The 20,281-nt window shown below is 39.8% G+C and overlaps 2 protein-coding genes across 3 annotated transcripts in view; one reads left to right on the top strand and one right to left on the bottom strand.

The window, feature by feature from the left end:
- Nucleotides 1–20,281, top strand: part of LOC108074540 (MKRN2 opposite strand protein) — a 56,641-nt gene that overhangs the window by 13,171 nt on the left and 23,189 nt on the right. Inside the window, exon 2 of the mRNA XM_017166630.3 lies at nt 17,155–17,306. The gene's annotated coding sequence lies outside the window, so the exon portion shown is untranslated. The remainder of the gene's footprint in view (nt 1–17,154; nt 17,307–20,281) is intronic.
- The window catches only part of eys (eyes shut), a 54,845-nt gene that overhangs the window by 14,964 nt on the left and 19,600 nt on the right, over nt 1–20,281 (bottom strand). The window contains exons 4-6 of one of the 2 annotated variants that reach the window (XM_070283262.1): nt 7,543–7,695; nt 6,498–7,283; nt 4,888–6,467 (exon numbers count right to left, since the gene is read on the bottom strand). In XM_070283262.1, coding sequence (XP_070139363.1) covers nt 4,888–6,467; nt 6,498–7,283; nt 7,543–7,695 — 2,519 coding nt within the window. Of the gene's footprint in view, nt 1–4,887; nt 7,284–7,542; nt 7,696–20,281 lie in introns of both variants that reach the window. The other variant, XM_017166622.3, reaches the window with a different exon arrangement.

Raw genomic sequence — 20,281 nt, 5'->3', positions numbered from 1 at the left:
TGGAAGCTGATTCGCGCACTTTGTTTTTGTTTGGCCAACTTTGCTTTAGTACCGCTCACTTGTTAGACAAATGATGCTGGGGAAAAGCGCTGGAAAACTGATGAGTGGGTGGCCTTACTGGCGGGTGGGCTGAATTTAGTTTTCGCACAATTTTAGCCCGTACCGGCACTTGTGCGCTCTGTTTGCTCTGCCCTTTTGTTTGGCTCTACTCGCATGTGCCCTGCGAACACAGGAAACATTTTAATTAAAGCTTTTGACCTTGCGGCATTTTGGCTGGCGCATAATGAAAGCTGGCCAAAACCGAAAAGGAAAAAAAAACATACATAAATGTAGCAGAAATGAGTCAAGGGAAAACATGTGGCAGATTTAAGATTTAAATATGTGGGCGAGCACAAAAGCGGAAATGAGTCTGATCCGATGAGAGCAAAGTGTGAATATATTCTGCAAGTATTTTAAATGTTCTTTAATGTAAAATGAATCTCTACATTACCCCTGTGTAACCCTTGCAGCTGTCAACCTTGATTGCTCTCTAGGATCTCAGCTAATCCCTGACATTTTCACCTCTTTTTGCCTTTCATTGCGTTGGCCAGATGAAAATTAATTGTAACACGCCCTTGCTAATGTCAACAGGCAAATGTCTGGAATACCCTGAATGACAGAAGTGCATTCCCCCCCCTGCCTCATGGAGGATGCGGAAAGGCCTGTGAGAATTGCAGAGAAATGAGTATGGAAACAGAGACTGCTGCTGCTGCTGCTGCTGTTGCGGAGGACGCATTAAGTCAGGGAGACATGTGGCGGTGATGGAGGAGCCTAAAAGGGCTCAACAAAGTTTTCATTAGTGGCATTGGCGGTGGCAAAAGCAACGCAATGCAGACAGTAGACACACACACACACACACACACATAGAGCTTCTGGGAAATGGGAGCGGGGCGGTGGGTTTTTGAAGCCAGAAGCCAGGCAAACATTTTCGAAAACCAAAAACTCGGCGGGGGTAGCACTAGAAATGTGCTTAATGCCACTTTACGAGTGACTTTCGCCGAGTGCGAGTGCCACTTTGCCTGCACTTCTCGCCACGCAAGCCACCCCAGCTTTCCACAATTTCCCACCCACTTTGCCCCCGCATTTCGCACTCTTTCCTAACCAATATGACAGCTGACATATGTAAAAGTATGTCTGTCGCGCTGCCAGTCTGTTTTTTGTCTCTTTATACAAATGCAAAAGTGAGAAATGGAAGGAGATGGAAAGCCAGCCAACACTGAGGGAAATGGGAAGGTTAGGAATATAAAGAACACTTATATTATGCAAAAAATGTAATAAATTCATACAAATTAAACTTTTTTATGATTCCACAGTTAAGTTATTTATAAAAGCGAGGAGGACTGGTTAAATTATTATGCAATAAATGTAGTAGGTACCTAATTTACTGTAAACTTGTTTCTTTTTACAATGTAAAATTGTGTAGCATAGTTTTGGACACCTTTTTAAAGGCACATTATTTTAAGAGATTTGTATAGCTTCTCTTAATATAAATTCTAAATGAGGAATTCCAGAATCCCATCCTTTTTTCCCCAGTGCACGAAAAAGAGCAAATCTGAAAATTAACAAAAGACCCGAGTGTGTGCAAGCTTCTTTGGAGTGTTTGTGCAGTTAGTTAAATTACTTGGCAACAATAAAGTGGCATTCGCTCTATGAAATAATATCCTCTCGTTTTGCGCTTTTCATTTCACTTTTTTTCATTATTTGCTTTAGTTTTCTCAGTTGCGTGGTGGAATCCTGTCCCCGTGTGTGTGTGTAACACAATAACAAATTCATCCTGCGGTGTTGTGTCACTCACTGAAGCGCTAAATTTATTATGAAAATTTAATTTTTTTCTTGTTAGCATGTTGGCCACATGCGCTGGTTTTCCCACCCACAGTTTCTCTGCGGCTGTTTCTTCATTTTCCTTATTTTCCACGTTTTTGTGAGGGTGTGTGTGTGGGGGTGTGAGTGCCTGTGATTCATAGGTACACTTTGGAGATCTACGTGGGCTGCAGCAAAACTTTATAAATAAATTGCCAGACCGGCTTTGTTAACTCATTAACTGGGTCTGACGCATAAATTAGATGCATTAGTGTGCTCGGTGATGTTCGAGTGTGTCTGGAGTGCCTTGAGTGTTGGCTAAAAGTTTGTGAACTGTCCTAAAGGTAATAGAAATACCTGAATGGTATTATATAAAGTTCGAACCAAGAAAGACACATATGTATAACGAGAGAGAACTAACTGATGTTAGCTTGAAATAATATTTCCATTTTTGGTGAAAAGATTCATTTAATAAAGCCCTTTTCTTCTACTAATTGCCATTAAAATTATGTAAAATTTGATTATTATTTTGTAATAATCCACAATTATGTTAATAAAGCTTTCTTTATATATTTTCAGTTGAATTGTATTCTTTATAATTACACACATTTCTATATCCCTGATTGTTTTTACAATTAACCAGAATTGTTTTCCCTATAATTTCAAATAATAAACATCAAACTCCTGGCGGTGGTTTCAACTTGTCCCTGCAGTGGTTAGCATGTCCACAATTTTCATATATTTATTCCTGATCCTTTGGATGGGCGGTTATAAATTGGCTAAAAACGTTGTCAGCTCGTATCGGCGTCACGTTTCGGTCATAAAAAACGGGAATTGCATGTGGTGCTGCTAATTTGGCTAACGGTGGCCCCTTGCTGACATATGACTGGCCATGAATATATACGTATAGATAGGGATTGTGGCTTGGTTGTGGTCATCGAGATATTGTGACCTTCAAGCGGGAATGAATAATAAATGTGGCAAGGCCTGAGGGTGACAATTACATAGTTATTGGTGAAAATTGGTTAAGCATGTGTAGGGTTGATCAATTTTTTTTTTTTTTTTGAATTTATGTATGTTTTATTATTATTTTTTGTCTCTGATGTATGGGAAATTTCTAAAAACCGCAAAATGGGTTATTTACCAAAAACCCTTTAAAACCCATGCCAGGTTCTATTGAAATTTATTCTCTCTGTAAATCTGGATGCTTGCTTTTTGATTTGGGTTACTAACACGTTTTAATAGTCCTTCAAAGTTGGCCCAATTAACTGATTCATTGGTTAGCTTCACATGCCAAAATCATGGCCAACACAATAGCCAGAAAACATTGGTTGCCCCCAACATTTTCAATGTCCAGGAAATTAAAAAATAATCTTGCTATCATGGAAATATTCGTGAACAATTTTCCGGTTCGCCAATTATTGGTAGTGATTGGAAATTCGTTGTGTGCATCGCCAGGAAATGTTTAGATATGTGCTGGTTACACTTAATGGACTTCAGTTTGCTATTCAGGCCCAAAAAAATCGATATTCTCTCTCCCCTGGCTCGACCATATTTTCAGCTTTTTGCTATCTCTTTTTTTTTTTGTGTTAAAATTACCACAAGTATTTTCATAAATACTTGAATAGGCATACTTTGGCAGGCCTGCCATTGTTAGTGTAACTGGAGCAACTGGGGAAAGGTTTTGTGGTTTTGGTTGCCGAACATTTTCCCCTGCCTTTAGCCATTTTCTGTCTTCTGACTCAAATTTTACCTGAACGTGTGCTGCTTTTAATGCTTTTGTTATTTTCAAAGTTCGCAACTATTCATTCATTTACAAGAGCCATTGGCATTTTCTAAGAATCAACCAAAGAGAGACTCTGTATTTCATTGAAAACATGAACCATAGGAACATATTTCTAATTACGACTAGATATCTTTGCTTGTCTAAGGCTTTTTCGTAATGCCTAATGATTTAAGGTTCTAAGTAGGAGCAAAATTTCACTAGTTAATGCTCTTTAATGTCCTGGAATAATTTTAACTTCCCTAGATGGAATTGCCTGGGCAACAATCTGCTTAGTAAATCTGCTTACAGGTCCTGCCTCTCTCTCTCTTCTCTTACCCACTCCGATATATTTGATTATTTATGTAAGTGCCAGGTACATCTGTGCACCAGTATCGGACTCGTGCACCTGTGCAGCTGTGGTGTCCTGCCTCGTGTCAATTTGGAAATTCAGTTGGACGGCAGTGTAGAGCACGAGGGCGTAAGTAGTGTCAAAGCTTTCATTTGGTGAGTATACCATTAAGGGCCTTGCTTAAGGCCTGATTTGCATACGTGCGAAAACTATAATTGAACTGGATTCCAACCTAACAACTAAATCTCATACAGTGTTGGTTAAATACTAAAGGATAGCGAAAGGTTTATATGCTATGCTTTTTATAGGTTTATTATTTTATTTGAAAATTTAGTTAATTGAATTTTCTAATTGATTTTGATATTTTTCTTTACTTTTGTTTGGTTTTATAATAAATACTTTTGCAATACTATAGAGTACTAATATCAGTCGATGCCTCCTTCCCTGCTCTATTGCCTAGGCAATTTCTCCTATCGCAGCTGGCATATTTAATGACTTATTAATGGTTAGAGGTGGAAGTGCAATCGGAACCCGTAGGCGCACAGCTCCAATATGGCCAATTAGCAATTCAATGGGGTTGAAAATTGTGAAGTTGACTGCTCACACAAACACACACAAAGTGCTTCTCTCCGTTGGATTCCTAGTTTTGGTTGTTTTGGCATCGAACAAACAACTCGATTCCGTTAAGGTGCCAAGTGCTAGGGCCACCGCCTATCGATTGACCTACTGAGTCTGAGTTGCACTTGGCAAAAATAATCGAAATACATAACTCCAATGGAAATTTCTGTGTTTATTTCAAGAATTTTGATAAAATGATGTTTAAATTGAGACTATAAATATTTCAAAGAATACTTATGTTCAACATTTTAAAAAACCGTTGCTTAATTCTAAATCTTCCCCAACAATTTAAAGTGTTCTTTAATTGATTACTCACCCGTGATCCCTCGGAAGTGGTAACGCAGGTTCCGCCATTGTAGCAGCCCAGCTTGATGCAATCGACATCGCCGGACTTCTCCTCGGGAACTCCACCGGCTCCCCGGCCGCCGCCGGTGGCCACCGTGTTGGAGCCCTCCACCTCCTCGCTGCTCTCCGTGACCGGAGGCTTCGTTTGGGCGGCAGAGGTCGTAGTCGGCGCAGGTCCTTCGGGAGTGGTGTAAACATTTATGGGCATTGTAGGCGGCGGCAGAGTTTGTGCGGATTGTGTGGAGGGCGGAGTGGGTGGTATCGTGGGTGGTATCGTGGGTGGTATCGTGGGTGGTGGCTGAGTAGCCGGGGGCAGGGTTACGGGTGGCAAAGTAGGCAGCACAGTTGGAGGAGGTGTTGGCGCCGCTGTGGGAGGTTCAGTGGCTGGAGGAAGAGTTGCCGGAGTTGCTGGCGTCTCGGGAGGAGCAAGTGTTGCTGGTGGGGCCGCCGGAGCAACTGTTGCTGGTGGAGCAGGTGTGGTCAGTGGTGTCAGTGGAACCACTGTAGTCTCTGGAGGAGCATATGGTTCTGCTGTGGTCACTGGAGCAGGCTGCTGGACTCCAATCAAGTCCTCTGTTTGCAGAGGCAGACCCGTGGTTATTTCCACTGGCATGGGAGTGGTGGGGACCACCTCATGCTCGTGATGATGGTGATGGTGGTGGTGATGGTGCTCATCTTCCTCGAGTGGATTCAGCGTTGTGCCCTCGTGATCATGGTGATGGTAATGGTGATGATGATGCGTCGTTGGCATTCCCGTGGTCGTAATCAGCGATGGTATCGTGGCATTTGCATCCAATATGGTCACCACTATGTGGGGTGTATACGGCGTGGTCAGTTCTATGGAAGACTCCTCTGCTGGAGACAAGGTAGAAACCTGCACAGGTGGCTGCACCGTGGTGAATCTGCCTGCACTGGTTCGATGCGTGGTGATCAGGACTTCCGCTGGATACTCCGTAAAGAAGGGAGCCGCCGTCGTTGGCACCTCTGTCCAGAGATGCTGCGTCGAAGCCGTGGTCTCCACCACATCCAAAGGTGGTTCGGGAGAAAATGTGGGTCTCGGCACTGGAATCACTCGTGGCGTAGTGGTTTCCGGGGGATAATAGGGCGTGGGCGTGGCATAGTCCACGGAGATGGTGGCGGCAATGGTGGTGACCCTCTGCACAAAAGTGGGTGTCGGCGTGGTGACCACTGATTCCACTGATTCCGAGCTGCTGCTGCTGGAGGAAGTGGCGTAGTCCACTGCTATGGTAATGCTGGGTGGAGCTGTTGGTCTTACTGTGGTGATCTCTACGCTGCCGCTCTCACTCTTACTGCCACTGACGTCGAAGTGTGGCACGGTGGTGTACTCCTCGGAGGTCACCACTTCACCGGAACTCTCCGCCGAGGATGTGGTTTTCGGTTGACCTGGCAAAGGCGGCAGCGTTGTATATATGCTCGGTGATTCCTCGGAAGAGCTGGAGGATTTGCTAACCGCCAGTGTAGCTGCTGTGGTTCCAGGTATTATCTCCTCCTCGGTCTCGGACTCCGATTCCGGAGCAGGTTGGGGTCTCGGTTCGGGTTCGGGTTCGGGTTCGGGTTCAGGTGCGGGTTGTGCAACTGTAGTGTGCTCCACGGATATGCTGTGGCTATCGCTCTCTGGCGGTGCCAAGGTCGGAGCTTTGATTTCCACAGAAACCGTCTCCTCTGAGGAAGAGGATCCCGCCGAGGTCACTACCTCTGGTGCTGCAACTGGTGCTGCCGTAGTAACAACTGGCAGCTCAACTTCTTCAGAAACTCTCGGGGGAACAGTGGTCTCTGGCGGCGTCACAGGCCTAACTGTGGGCGGTGCCACCGTGGATGTAGTGGTGGTTCTCCTCGTTGGCGGCGGAGTAGCCGGAGCCGTGTAATTACAGTCCAAGGACTCTTCGCTCACCATCAAACACTCGCAGAGCATTCCTGTCAGCAGCGGAGGACAGGAACACGAGAAGGTGTCCACTCCGTCGATGCAAACGCCACCGTTCATGCAGCGCGGACCCAACTGGCACTCGTCGTACTGGTACTCGCACTTTTCGCCGTGGTAATCCGGAACACAATAGCACGTGGGCACTCCCTCCTCCATGAGGCAGAGGGCGTTGTTCTGGCACGGATTGTCGGCACAGATGAGGATCTCCTCCTCGCAATTGATGCCCGTGTAGCCCATGGGACAGGCACAGGCATAGGCCGCCAACTTGTCAACACAAACGCCGCCGTTCTGACATGGCGACGAGGCGCACTCGTTGATCTCCTCCTGGCAGATCCTTCCATGCCAGCCCGCCGGGCAATCGCAGGTGAACTCCAGCCCAGGACCTTCAATGCACTCACCGCCATGCTGGCAACGTGCTCCAGTTCCTATTTAAAACGAATTTAAGAGAATTTTTATTTTAGAAGGAGTTTCTTTTTTATAACAATAATAATATTTAAATTATTGTCTGTTATTCTTTTCACTTTAAGCCAAAGCTAGCCCCTTGCAGGTGCTGTTGGCATCTTGTGCTATTTTCTATTTAAACCCTGGGCATATGTGCCACACAGACTTCAACCTTTGACAAGCTTCCACCCTTTCACAACCGCCAGTGTCTGCTTGTCCATCATCCATCATCAGCCGACTCACCTGTGTCGCAGACGGCCACATCCTGCTCACAGTGATCCCCCAGGTAGCCCGGCTGGCAGGTGCAGGTGTAGCCATTAGTCCTGTCCCGACAAAGTCCGCCGTTCTGGCAGGGATTCGACATGCACTCGTCGACGTTCTGTTCGCAGCTGGATCCTGAAAAGAAGCGAATTGAAAGGATGTGAATACAAATAGCCTCAGCTGTCTGGGGACGGCCCCCTGTTAGTTTGCATTTTAATTGTAGAAATATGCAAACGATATATATATGACTGGCTAGTAGGTCAAAAGTTCTTCTGCAGACTCCTTTGTGCCAGTGAAATTAATTTATTTATGGGCGATATTGATTTGAGGTTTAATTATTTTTATCAACAGCAGCAATTAGCCTTTGACTTGCTTTGGTAAAGAATAATTGTCATTTGGCTTTGTGGTTTTAGTTTATGAATTTTAATTTAAATTCAACTGTTTATTTGACGATTTTTTTTTAATTAGGAACTGAAGAAAATTGATGTGTAACAAACACATAAAGTTTTAATTAATAACTGAATATGAATTCCAAATCCTTTTTTTAATTGCCCTTCAATGAATTGCTGCTGAATAGCTTTTATATAAAATCTTTGACCAAATTTTCATTAAGGGAAATTGAAACGCAATCTAAGGACCTTTCATTATTTCTGCCAATGTAAATTTTGTCTTTCCTCCATTCATCTAAACCCTTTCAATCTGTTTCTCTTCTTCATACATATCAAAAAAAAAAAAACAAGGAACGAAAATTCAAAAAGTAAGTTAAAAGGAAAACAGTTTCGATACAAGCGCATCAATGGCAATCAAAACCAACCCTACAAGTGCTGATTTGGTTGCAAGCAATATAAACAATTCCAAAGGATATTTACACCCGCACATACAGATATATCCTTCCCACTCACAGTCAGGATATAAAGCATACATGCCCAAAAATTTGTTGCTGTCTTGCAAAGTCTGCACCCTAAAGTATTAAGAAGACAATGACGAAAACTAGTGAGGAAAATCTAAAGTATGCAATAACTAATATTAAACACTCTCTTTTTGTGTTGAAATACATCATTTATACATTTTTATTTAGTGTAAAGAATATATATGATAATAAAATAAAATTATGTATTTTCTTAAAATTAAGTAATTATTAAATAATAATTTAAAAAAAAACCCAAAACCTTTTCCTTATTTTATTTTAATTGTCAATTAAATCTCTCTAAATTCTTGTAATAATATTGTTTTTAATTTAATTTAATAAACACTGCCGAAATGCCCAATTCTTTTGTAGGGAAATTCACAAGCCCCTGTTGAGTATCCAGTTTGACAGCCAACAATGGCAACAAATGCTTGGAAATACTTTTCAATTTTCTGCTCAACAACTTCTTGCAACGACGTTGACTCGTTCTCAGTGTTTTGCCAAAAGGCAACTGTCAGACAATCTTCTCCTTGGGGGAATAAAACAGGAGAGCTCACCGCCCGTCCCTGTCCCGAGCCCCCATTGTGAATGGCATTCTCCGTTTCCGGCTGAGCCAGTGCAAGTGCAACGCTGCGTATGAGTGATATTTTTGGGCAGGGGCGTGCGGCGTGCGCTCTGCACTCTCTTGCAAATTTATTGCCAGCGAAATATTTTGTATGGCTCAAGTTTGAGAATTTATTTGCCCGGCATAGAAACGCCTTTCGAGTTTGGGCCTTTGTTTTCGTTTCGCTGCCACCTTTTTGGAAGAATTCGATTTTTTTTGGCAACAAGTTGGCGAGAAATATGCTTAAAGTTTTTTTTCCGCCTGCGCTCCGTAGAAGTTTCCGCGTCTTCCTATCTTGTCTGGCAAAGTTGTGTCTCTTTAAGCAAAAAATGTAGAGGAAGAAAAGCACTTCAAAGTGTCGAAACAAAAGTAACTAAAAAGTCGGCGTGCAAATTCCTTTGCACTTTCGTCAAATTAATGCGCCAAAGAACAATGGGACCGTGCAAGAAAAATCTTCTTAATTTAATGCACAAAATTGCATTCAAGTGGACGACAATTGAGGGGGCGTTCTGTCTTTTTATATTTCTTTTTTTGGGCCCAACACTTTATCACTGAGACTTATAAATTATACAAAATATATACAGACACACGCTGAGGGAAGCAAAGGGGAAAAAAATAAGACTGCAGAGCGGTCATAAAAGATAAATGTGCGTGTCTGGTCCCTCTGTCTGGTTTATAATGCAACAATAATGTAAGTCTATGCAAATGATGGGGAAGATCTGGAACAGTCTGGGGCATAGGGGGGAGAAGTCAGCTCAGAACATATATTAAATTTGCATAAGCACTAAATCAACACGAAAAGGGGCAACGAAAGCGAAGAAGGCAACCCGGAATCCTTGCACAACAGGACGTCAGTCGATGTCATTTGTTTGCCTTATGACTGTTATGTGAGTCTGTATTTGTATCCATATCTGCTGCTTTATGTGTGCCTTTGTGGATTTCATTTCAGCTTAAGAAATGTCCGTCTACCCAGCAAATATACTAGCTTGTGCTTTTCGATCAAACTATACGATGTCTGTCCGAATCCGGATTTCTATGGCATTTAAGTTGTATTTTCAGGTTGACGTCTCTATGATTGCATTTGCATTTGTATTATCATTTGCAACCCAATTTAAATTAATTAATTAATGCCACACACTTTGCTAGGCCGGAATGTTCTGTTGCTTTGAGTTGGACAAATAAAACATGTTTTTCTATCGGCAATTGCATGCACATTTAAATTAAACAACTTCAAGTTAAATTGGAAATTTTTGAATCACATTTTCAATTGAAGATTGAGCATTAAACAGTTTTTAAAAACATTAAAGCGAATGAAATTCTGTTTAAAAATACAATGACAATGCGGAAACTAGTTTTGTATTGCATTTTTCTATTTTTGTAAAGAGAAGGTTTGATTAAAAATAATCTTAAAATTAAGCTATTGTTAATTTTTAATTTAATAATTCATTATTTATTATATTAAAATATTTTTAAAATTATATTTTATATGTTCACAATGTTCAATATTCACTTTTCTTTATATTATTCCGTTAAATATTTTATACTGATAAATACCGCTGTTATTTTGCAAATCCCATTTGCAATTATCAAACACTTTAATATCGTTTTTTGGGAAATTATTTGTTTTCTCCTCAGCCCACACATAAAAAAGCATTTTCATTTATCGTTCGCCCAACTCGCGCTTCGATTGAGTAATGGATCTCGCAGCCAGGCCGCCGCACTTTCTCGTATTTCATTGCCGGCAAAGCAACAGCTTCAATTTCCCCATTCTGACCATAAAGTGCCATCAAGGCGTTGGACATCGCTGCACATTTCAATTTGTTTATGGCCATAGCCGCGGCAGTCGCATTTTGCTTTATGATCTCCATGGCTCGGGGGCTTCAAGGACTTAAAAATAATACAAATATTTCAATTTTATTTATGGACGCTTTAAAATTGAATCGTTCCATCCAAGAATTTTATTTAATGGTTCTATGTTTAATGAAGATGCAAATGAAGCTTTTTAGAGAGTTTATTTTGTATTTATTTTGTCATTAAATAAAAGATTTAAATGCAGTTTAAGATGGTTTTTGGAGCAGTCTTTGTTTCAGAGAAAAACGTTTACAATGATTTGCTTTTTATTTGTTAGAAAAATCTATTAAAATGATTATTTATCTTCAGGAAAATAATAAAACTGTTTCTTTTCTTTTTTCAACAAAAAGTATCATTGGAAAAAGCCAATACACCATTAAGATTAAGCTTTTCCGCATCCATAGTGGCATAATTCACTTTATTACGCATACGACATGTTGCACCAAAGTCAAGAATTGAAAAGGAATCACTAAAATGGTCGACTTTCTACTGCCTTCTGGTTGTGCTTCTTCGTTCTCTGTGCTCCACATGAAATGTCACATTACGCTCCAATTCATGCACAAATACAGGAAGTGGTCAAGCACACAGAAGGCACATAGAGAGAGAATACTGAGCAGGAAAAGCCAACTACCAACCTCACGCACAGTTCTTAACCCAAATTCGATGGAATAGCACCCCTTGGGTGCCCCCGTGTTTTCCCATATCGTCTGGGGTTACCTTTCCTCAATGCATTTCACGTTGATTTCTGGTTTTTCTTGTTCATTGTTTTGGCTCCGTTTATGTGGTTTCGGTGGGGCCTCTGGATATTTTTCTTTCCTCGGGGCTCTCGTATGTGTGAAGTCGTTAAAGTGAAAATCGATTTTCATTTTATTTCACCGTGTGGATGGGAAAGGGCAAGCGGGGGAAAAGGGTGGCGGCCACTGGTCATTTCTGTGGGTACGAAAAATGCTTCACTCACTGCCGCAATCTACGAGGCATGTTTTATGAATGAATTTTTTTCGAATTGAACGCACAATTTTCCCTCGCACTGTGTCTCTTTTGGTTCAGCCTTTTTTGTTTTTTGTTTAATGGACGTCGGGTTTTGGTTGCCCGGGTTTTTCCTCGGTTTCCAATGGGGAGTTGAAAAAAAAAAAAAACAAAAAAAAGCGAAGCCAAATAAAAACGAATTCTGACAATTCTTCATGTCGATTGTTGGAATATTTGAAATGAAAAAGAATGCAAAAATGAACCATTAATCAAATTTTAAGTGCTGCTAAAATATTGATATAGTTTCGGCCTGGTAAATATTCGAAATTGATAAATGTAGCGTTTTCTGCGTCGGCAATACAAATGATTTGAACTTTTGTGGGATTCCGTAAGATTTCCAGGTGCTTTTAAAGCTATTTGATTGGCTTAAAGATCTAAATTCTTTAAAAATATTGAAGAAGGTACAAGTAAGAAGAAATAAATTGTAAATAAATAGGTCCAAGATTACTGAATATTATTCTTTTAATGAATTCTACTTTAGTTAATTGAATAAATATAAATTTGTATTAAACTTTCCTTTCAGGTTCCTCTATTTAATTTTTAGAAAAACCAATATAGCTTCCACCTACTCAATATCCTCCATCAAGAAATTTCTGTACAGTTTCTTGCACTTTTAGCTCGACTCTTGTCGCTGGCCATTTTTCTTTATTGTAAACTTTGCCTGTCATGATACTTCTGCTGCTTCTTCATAGTTTTCTTGTTATATTTTTCATTTTTTGCTTTTGTTATTATTTGCTGCTGGCAGCGAACTGTAAACATTTGTGCAACAAGGTACGAACATTTGTTTTGGCTTCAAGTCACAATAAACACGGCCATTTCCCGCACTCCCTTTGAGTCCTGCAGGCGAATGGGGCTCCCTGTCGATGTTGAAATTGAAATTTGAATTTTATCTGCACACATTTTGTACTTCTTATTTGCTTGTTACCTTCCCCTTCCAGGAAAGCATATACATACATATATTTGGGGAGTAGGGGCGAATGTGCATTCAAAATCTGGCATCGTTGCCAAAGGTGCATGAGTTGAAAATATTGCACATTTCGTTTGCATTTTATGCTCACATATTCAGATAGTCTCCTCTCTACCCGGGGGCTGCAGGAGGCAGAGTTCTTTTATTCCGGTGCAGAAATCTTTGAATGAATGCATAAATGAGCGGCTGAGTGCACAGAAAACTGTATTCCTTGCAGCAGGCTGTCCATTTGGACTCTGGACTCGCTTTTAAATCATAATTACGAACTTCAAGGCTTCGAAATAACAAAGGGAGGCTTGTTATATGGTTATTCTGAGCTTTCTCAATTAGCATTTGCATGCAGAATTTGAAATATAGTTTTGTGTGGGGAATGAAATGATTTCTCTGCTATTCTCTATTTAAAAATATGTTAAAGTCAAAGTTTGAAAGAGCAAGAGAATATTTTTTGAAATTCTGTAGTTAATTAACAAATAGTAGCCCATAAATTTCTTTCTGTATATTGCTCTGTTTAAATTTCGTTTCCTCGTATATATTTCTTTAACGATATACAATTTTCATCTTTGCAACTAAACTTAATTTCCTCCTTTTAATTTTCTTTCCCGTGGCAAATGAGTTAATTTTCGCCAAAATGAAATCCTCCTAATATATTGGCTTATTCATTTCAAATTCTTCAATTACCCAGCACTGAGAATAGCATTTAGCTTGTTAGGATTTGCGCCACGTCGTCCCTCCCTCAATTTGTATGCGAAACTAATCCCAGCCAGAGCAATCTATTATCATTGAATTGGGGTTTTTGGGCTTGGGTCTGGGGCTGTGGGGCGGTTTTGGACAGCTACGAATGCTTCGGCTCCATTGCCGTAAATCGCTGCCTGCGACCTGCGACAGTGAGCAATGAAATGCACTCAGGGTTCATCTCATGCCACCGATGCTGATACTGATTCCGATTTCGATTGCAATGCCACTAGATTCGGGGACATGTCCCCTTCGCGGCCCCGCCTGCTTTCGAATGCGCTGAGGGAAACTAATCACGGGATCCATTCACTCAGCGAGCCCCGCAGTTGAAAACCCGAGCAATTCATGTCAACCGTTTTGCGGAAAACGTAACGATTTCAATTCGCATATCTACACTTGGAGGGAATTTATGGAACATAATATGGAAAATATATAGAGACCTTGAATTAAAGTTTGGAAATTACTAAATTCATTTATTGCTCTTATAAGAACATTTCCTTCAACATGTTAAATACTTTTAGAATGAAAAGAGATAGCGCTTACTTTTGTAATAAAAATTTAATAAAATAATCGGAAACCCTATTTCCTTACTGTTACGAAAACTTGCGATTAATTACGATTCTTCCTTTAATTTTCTTTTAATTCTATACATAAATTTTAAAAATGAATTTAAAGAAATTTGTTTAGAGTGTTGAAGGGCTCGCCCTGCACTTGAATGCCTTGTGGTGCGCATTGTTGCCCATTCAATTGCTTAGTTTCCATTTCTTTTCTCCCGAGAGGAATCCTCGGAAGTGGCAAGGACAACTGCAAAGCCAAGGGAATAGTACGCTCTTGCTTTCATCTTCACGGAAAAATAGCATTGCCCTTTTACACCTACCACACGGATTAAAAGTTTAATTAATTGCATTTTGTACAACATTCACCCAGTTTAGATTTTCAATTTTCTATTGAATTTTCACACCCCCTTCCCATTTTCCATCGCCTGGCTTCGCTGGCAACGTTGCGTAAAATTAGAAAGTATTGTATTTGAAAGTTCAATGGGCACATTTATGAGTGGGAAAATCGCATTTCGAGATTGCGCTAATGAAAAAAGGAAAAGGGAAGGCTGGAGGAGCTGGAAAAATGGGTGTTTGATATGTTTTATAAAGGGTGGGGCTGAGCTCTAATTAATTAATGAACTTGTGGGACTTTGGTCGTTAGCAATGAATCGATAAATGTGTTACAGCAAGGCAACGCTTTCCGATTTTTTTCTTCTTTTGACCTTAATCAGTTAATGTTGCCTAGGATACATGAAGTTTGTTGAGGGGGCTCATAAAAAAATGTGAAAATAAATACAGGAAATCTATACACAAACTTAAATAAATAGACAAATATTGTATCTTTTTTGACCCTTTAAAGCCCAAAGCTTTAGCTTTGTAACTTTATCCCCTTGTCATATAAACAAAAATCACTACAAGTATGCTTAATTTCTTCTATAAATGTTACGTTTATAAATATTTGAAACCAATTAAGCCTTTTGGCGTTGAAAATCATTTAATCACATCTGTTATGCGTGCAAATAAAAATCTTAATGGCATTCGATTACACGGATAATCCCAGGACCCGTGACAAAGCAAACAAAAATACACCGCCCACCGCTTACCGCCCATGCGGTAGTCCTGCGGCAAGTTCATCAAACTCTCTCTCTCTCTGGCTGCCATTATAAAATCAATAATGTCATGAATATTTTAAGCTTCTGTCGCAAAATATCAACGGAACCGAGCGACAAAACTAAATCCCAAAGGACAATTGATTAGCAAAATTCTATTTATAACCGAGGCGTACATATTGCTTTGTGTTCTCCGCTGGGTAATTGAAATACAAAATTTATGCAAATCGCCGGGAGTTACGTGATTGAATGCAAATATGTGATAAAATTTTAAATATGTGAGTAACATTAAAGCCGCGAGTTCTGATTAAAAACTGTAGCAAAATCAGGGGAGGCTGCACTTCAAAAATACGAAGCCATGAATCGATGAATGAGCAACCTGATGCTTGATTGCACCTATCTACCTGGGCATCGCGAATACGTGTGCAAATTGCCAGCGAGGAAACGTGGAGCGGAGCGAACAGGTTGAACAGGTGCAAATTTATGCACACACACACGCACTCGCTGGCTCGCTCAAAACCCGCTGATGAAGCAGTCCTAAAAAAAGTCTGGTGCCCAGGAAAATTACGATAAAATATCATCTGTGTGTGTGTGGAAAAACGGAATGAGAAGTGCTTGGGGAAAAAATAAGCGAAGCTGCACGGCTGCAATTTCAATGCTTTTCCATACTTATACTCTAATAAGTTGGTTTGCCATGGTTAAGTTGGGATTAACTTGAAGAAAATATTAAAAACAAATAAAATACTTTAAATAATGAAAAATGTGGGGTATAGGAATCACTGGATTTTTGAAATATACAAAAAAATGTGCTCAAAACTATCATACAAAACAGATATACTTCTATATTATACAATCATTATTAAAAAAAAAAAAATAACAATGGGGTCTAGCTAACCAAATTTGTGGAGTCTCGACGCGTAAATATTTCATTTCATTTAAAGCACTATTCTCATATAAAATTAAAAAAACAATTGAGAAGTTCACTTTTAGGATCCCCTTTTCAGATCAAGAGTATTTCCCACTTCGACTAGACCACATTTTCTCCAGCACAATCCTTTATTATTTTTTCATTGTTGATTTGCTGCATTTGCATGAATGTGAAATGCGGAATGCGAAATTTCAATGGTGAATAGGCCCAGGAAGACCTTCCTGCAACCATGCTGAGTCCATCCTTTTGCGCCCCCCGTCCCGCACTTTATTGTTTTCGCAATGCAACGGACTCTAGAGCTTTTCGCATGGTTTTTCCTGAGGCTTTTCCCTCCGCCCCACTGTTTTCCGCATCTCCAATTGTTTTGGTTTTTGGCTGCAATGATTGCATAAAGGCAGCCAGCAGCGAAGGAGCAAAAGGACAAAGGAATGCCCAAGCTTTGTTATTGGATTGCGCCGCCATTGCGATTGTGTGCGTAATTGCGAGTGTGTACGCGTGTGAGTGAGTGGGTTTGTGTCAGGAGAGCAAGGTTAAGTCGCAGGGGCTTACACAGAGAAGATTGCAGATTCCTTGGGAGATGTAAAATAGGTTATGACTTTATCTGAAGGACGCCATTGAAAGGGAAAAGGATTAGGGAAATTTGGAGTTCATTTGTAAGCGTAATAAGCTTGCTATCCTAAAATCACAAATGGTTTACTGAGAACAAAAGATATTCCTTTAATAATGGCTAATTCAAATACCTAGAACTCGTTAGATTCATTTAATTAAATTTTAATCTTTAAGTTAATACACCATATAACCATTTTAACTCGTGTTTTATATACCCAAACAGCACAGTTTTAGTGAATATAATTAAAATTTCAATTTACGCCCGCATAATTAGTACGTATTTCACATTAGTAATAATGTTATATATGTTGTATCATTTCAGTTGACGCCATAATTAGCCTGATTTAATCAGGTCAAAGCATCAAAGCGGCCAAAGAGATAAAGTGCGGCTAAAAGTGAAAACGCAATCAAAGCGACCGTATTTCAGAGAGAGCAACCATACCCCAAACTTATAGAAACGGGTCCAAAGAATTGGTAAGTAAAACTGGCAAAAGGCAAGCCCTATGTAACACAACCTATAATGAGAATATCCTGCAACCACTTCAAAAGGCATAAACATAAGCGTTGGAAAATAAATAGGAAAAGCCCCGGCGTAAATATGCGCAATGCAATGGAAAGGCAAAGGAAGCTCATAAAATTAATTAGAATGCTGCCTTCCCGCTCTTACATTATCTCGTAGTCCCTTTCATTTGCATTGGGAAATACTTTTTAATGCCCCCGAAAATGGGGTCGAAAAGGAGCTAAAACCAGGCTAAAAAGGGGGGCTGGAAGAGGTGACCAAGGTGAAAGCTTTCCAAAACTCAATGAACGGTTAAATAATGCCCGAGGCGTCTGCCCATTTTCCTGCTTTTCCGCCTTCCCTGCCTCTTTTCGCAGCTCTCTTTGCATCCGTTACTTTCGCTTTGTTTTGTGTTAGACTCCTATTCATGCACTGCATTTCATTTTAAAATTTTCCAGCATTTTCCTTCTTTATTAAGTTGGTACTTTTTTTTTTAGAATATGTTTCCTGCATTTTTCGTTGATTTTTTTCATAGCATTTTACAGCTTCATTTCCGACATTTCGCGTGCTTTTGGCAAAAAAATCTATTTATTATATATGAGTGTATATATGTATGTATAGAATTTTTTGCGGCTGCCTTGTCCAAAAGCATATTTCGCTTTCCTTTTTTATGCGCCGAATTTGTTATGCAATTTTTTGCTTTATTTACATTTGGGTTTGTCTTTTTTTTATATATATTTTTTACTTATTTTTGCTGCCCCGACTGCGAGCAATTTGCAATGGAATCGCTTAGTTCCTGCGGAAAAATCGGTGGAAAATGGGTGGGAAAACCGGAGCAGTGAAGAGATTGCAGGCAGTGCATAATTTTATTTGTTTTTGTGTTGATTTCATTTGCAGTGCTTATACTTTGCCGGCCTTTGTTTTTCCAGCGTTTGTGTTGCTTCGCTCGACTCTGCTCTATTTATGTTAAATTAATGCAATTGTTTCGGCTGGGGAGCAAAACGATGAAAGTTATTCCACGTTGGGGGGAAGTTTACTCTCTAAGCGAGTCCTTTGAGTAATACAATTGTAGGGATTGCAGTTATTTTGGATTTATGCGGGGAGTTTCTTTAAATAAATTGGATTTATATTGTGGCATAAAAATTACTTGGTAAAGGAAGAGTCATTCATTAAAAACTACTGCATTTATAAAATTAAAATACATAATTTGAATATTATTTGTGGACCCAATCTAGTAATTTTACATAATTTTCAAGCTAAATTAAAGTCTCCGTACTCTTTAACCAAAAGAAAATTTCGCTTAGAAAGTTAAATATTAAATATATTAAAATAAATTCCATAATTAAAGCAGGTATTTTATAACTTCACTTTCGAAAAAAAGAGAAAAATATTTGAATTTACATACTTCTCCCTAAAATATTAACACTATAAAACCCCTCCTCGAGCTCAATCAAAACACACTCAAAGTCTTAAGGACGACTTGAAATAAAAACACAACTTTCAATCACCCGCAATTCGCATCTCCATTATTTCAATTCAGATGCAGTCGGCCAGCCGGAAAACACATGTAACCCGTGTTCCGGGCTTAGCCTGCATTTGTGTCTCTCTGCCTGTGTGTCTGTAATTTATTCCCAAGATCCTTTTGGAGCCAAACTGACTGACTCAATGACTTTGGTCTACTCGGAAATCCCACATCCCCACATCCATTCGGCCATCTCTCTTGGCCTGATTGTTCAGCTGGTGTTCGTCGTCCACTCGTTGAACTCATCAGCAAAGTTCCTGAACAAATTTGCAGCAATTTGTATTTCGGTTTTAGTTTGGCGTTGATACGGCTACAAATACAAATATAGTGTACGTATAACACCTAGATGCGCTGGCTATAAATTTCACTAAATTTTATAAAGTCAACTTTGTGGCGACGCTCAAGGAGGGGATGTTCAAGGGGTTGGATACGAGGGGATAAGAGAAGAAAAAAAGAGTGTAAAGAGGATATGGACGGACACTAAGTGCTTCTCGCACGTACCACAAGTAAATGTGTTTATGTGTGTACGTACGAGTGGAGAGTACACGGCGTCCAAAGGATGAACATTAGATACATTCATGGTTAGACTTCCGTACTTGGCCCACACAGATACGAACACACACTCACACACAAACACACGTGGCAAGTGGCACGTTAAGCACCCAACATTGACTACCACAATAGACAACATTAAAGCCGGTTTGCCAGCTTCGGCTTTCGTATTTCCCATTTCCACTTTCCGCATTTTCCTCGACTTTTCCTCCGTTTGTCCCTTCTCATTGCCCTCGTTTTAACGTCTTTGGAGATCTCTCAAAGCGTTTTTATCGCTTGCTTTTGATCATCTCACTTTTTCAAATGCTCTCCCAGATTGGGGTATAAGAGGTCAAAGGAAAGGCCTTAAAGCTCTCTTTCTTATTATAATTATCATGTTTATTATAATCTAAATTCATTATTTGATAGTTATATTTATTTATAATTATTATTTATAAGGCATTATAATTTTGTTTTATTTCTTATAGGTACAACAATAGGTATACAACAACTCAAGAGTTACAAACATGATTAGTATATCAACAAATAGTCCCAATAAATGTATCTTATACATACATTCCCCATTTTTCTTCTCCGTATAATGGCTTCAAATGTAAATCCTTATTTTTTACTACAAAAAAAAAACCCATTGAAAGTTTAAAAGTCTCTCCTCAAAAGTCTCTTCCTACCAAATCAAACACCTTTTTTAAGAGTATAAAAGGCTTCTGCACTTCAATGACTCCCTATTTTCTTTTTTCTGTGTTATATTCGGAGTTTTTCCTCCTACCCGTTGGCTCTCTCAGGGCGCGTTAAAAAGAAGAATAGACACATGTGAGCAAATGCCGGGAAAATAAGTAAAAACGAGCATTGTACGTTATATTTTTATTTTTCTCCATT

Source organism: Drosophila kikkawai, chromosome 2L (genome assembly GCF_030179895.1).
Source record: "Drosophila kikkawai strain 14028-0561.14 chromosome 2L, DkikHiC1v2, whole genome shotgun sequence".
NCBI classification, from domain to species: domain Eukaryota; kingdom Metazoa; phylum Arthropoda; class Insecta; order Diptera; family Drosophilidae; genus Drosophila; species Drosophila kikkawai.
This window is presented reverse-complemented; position numbering and strand designations above follow the sequence as displayed.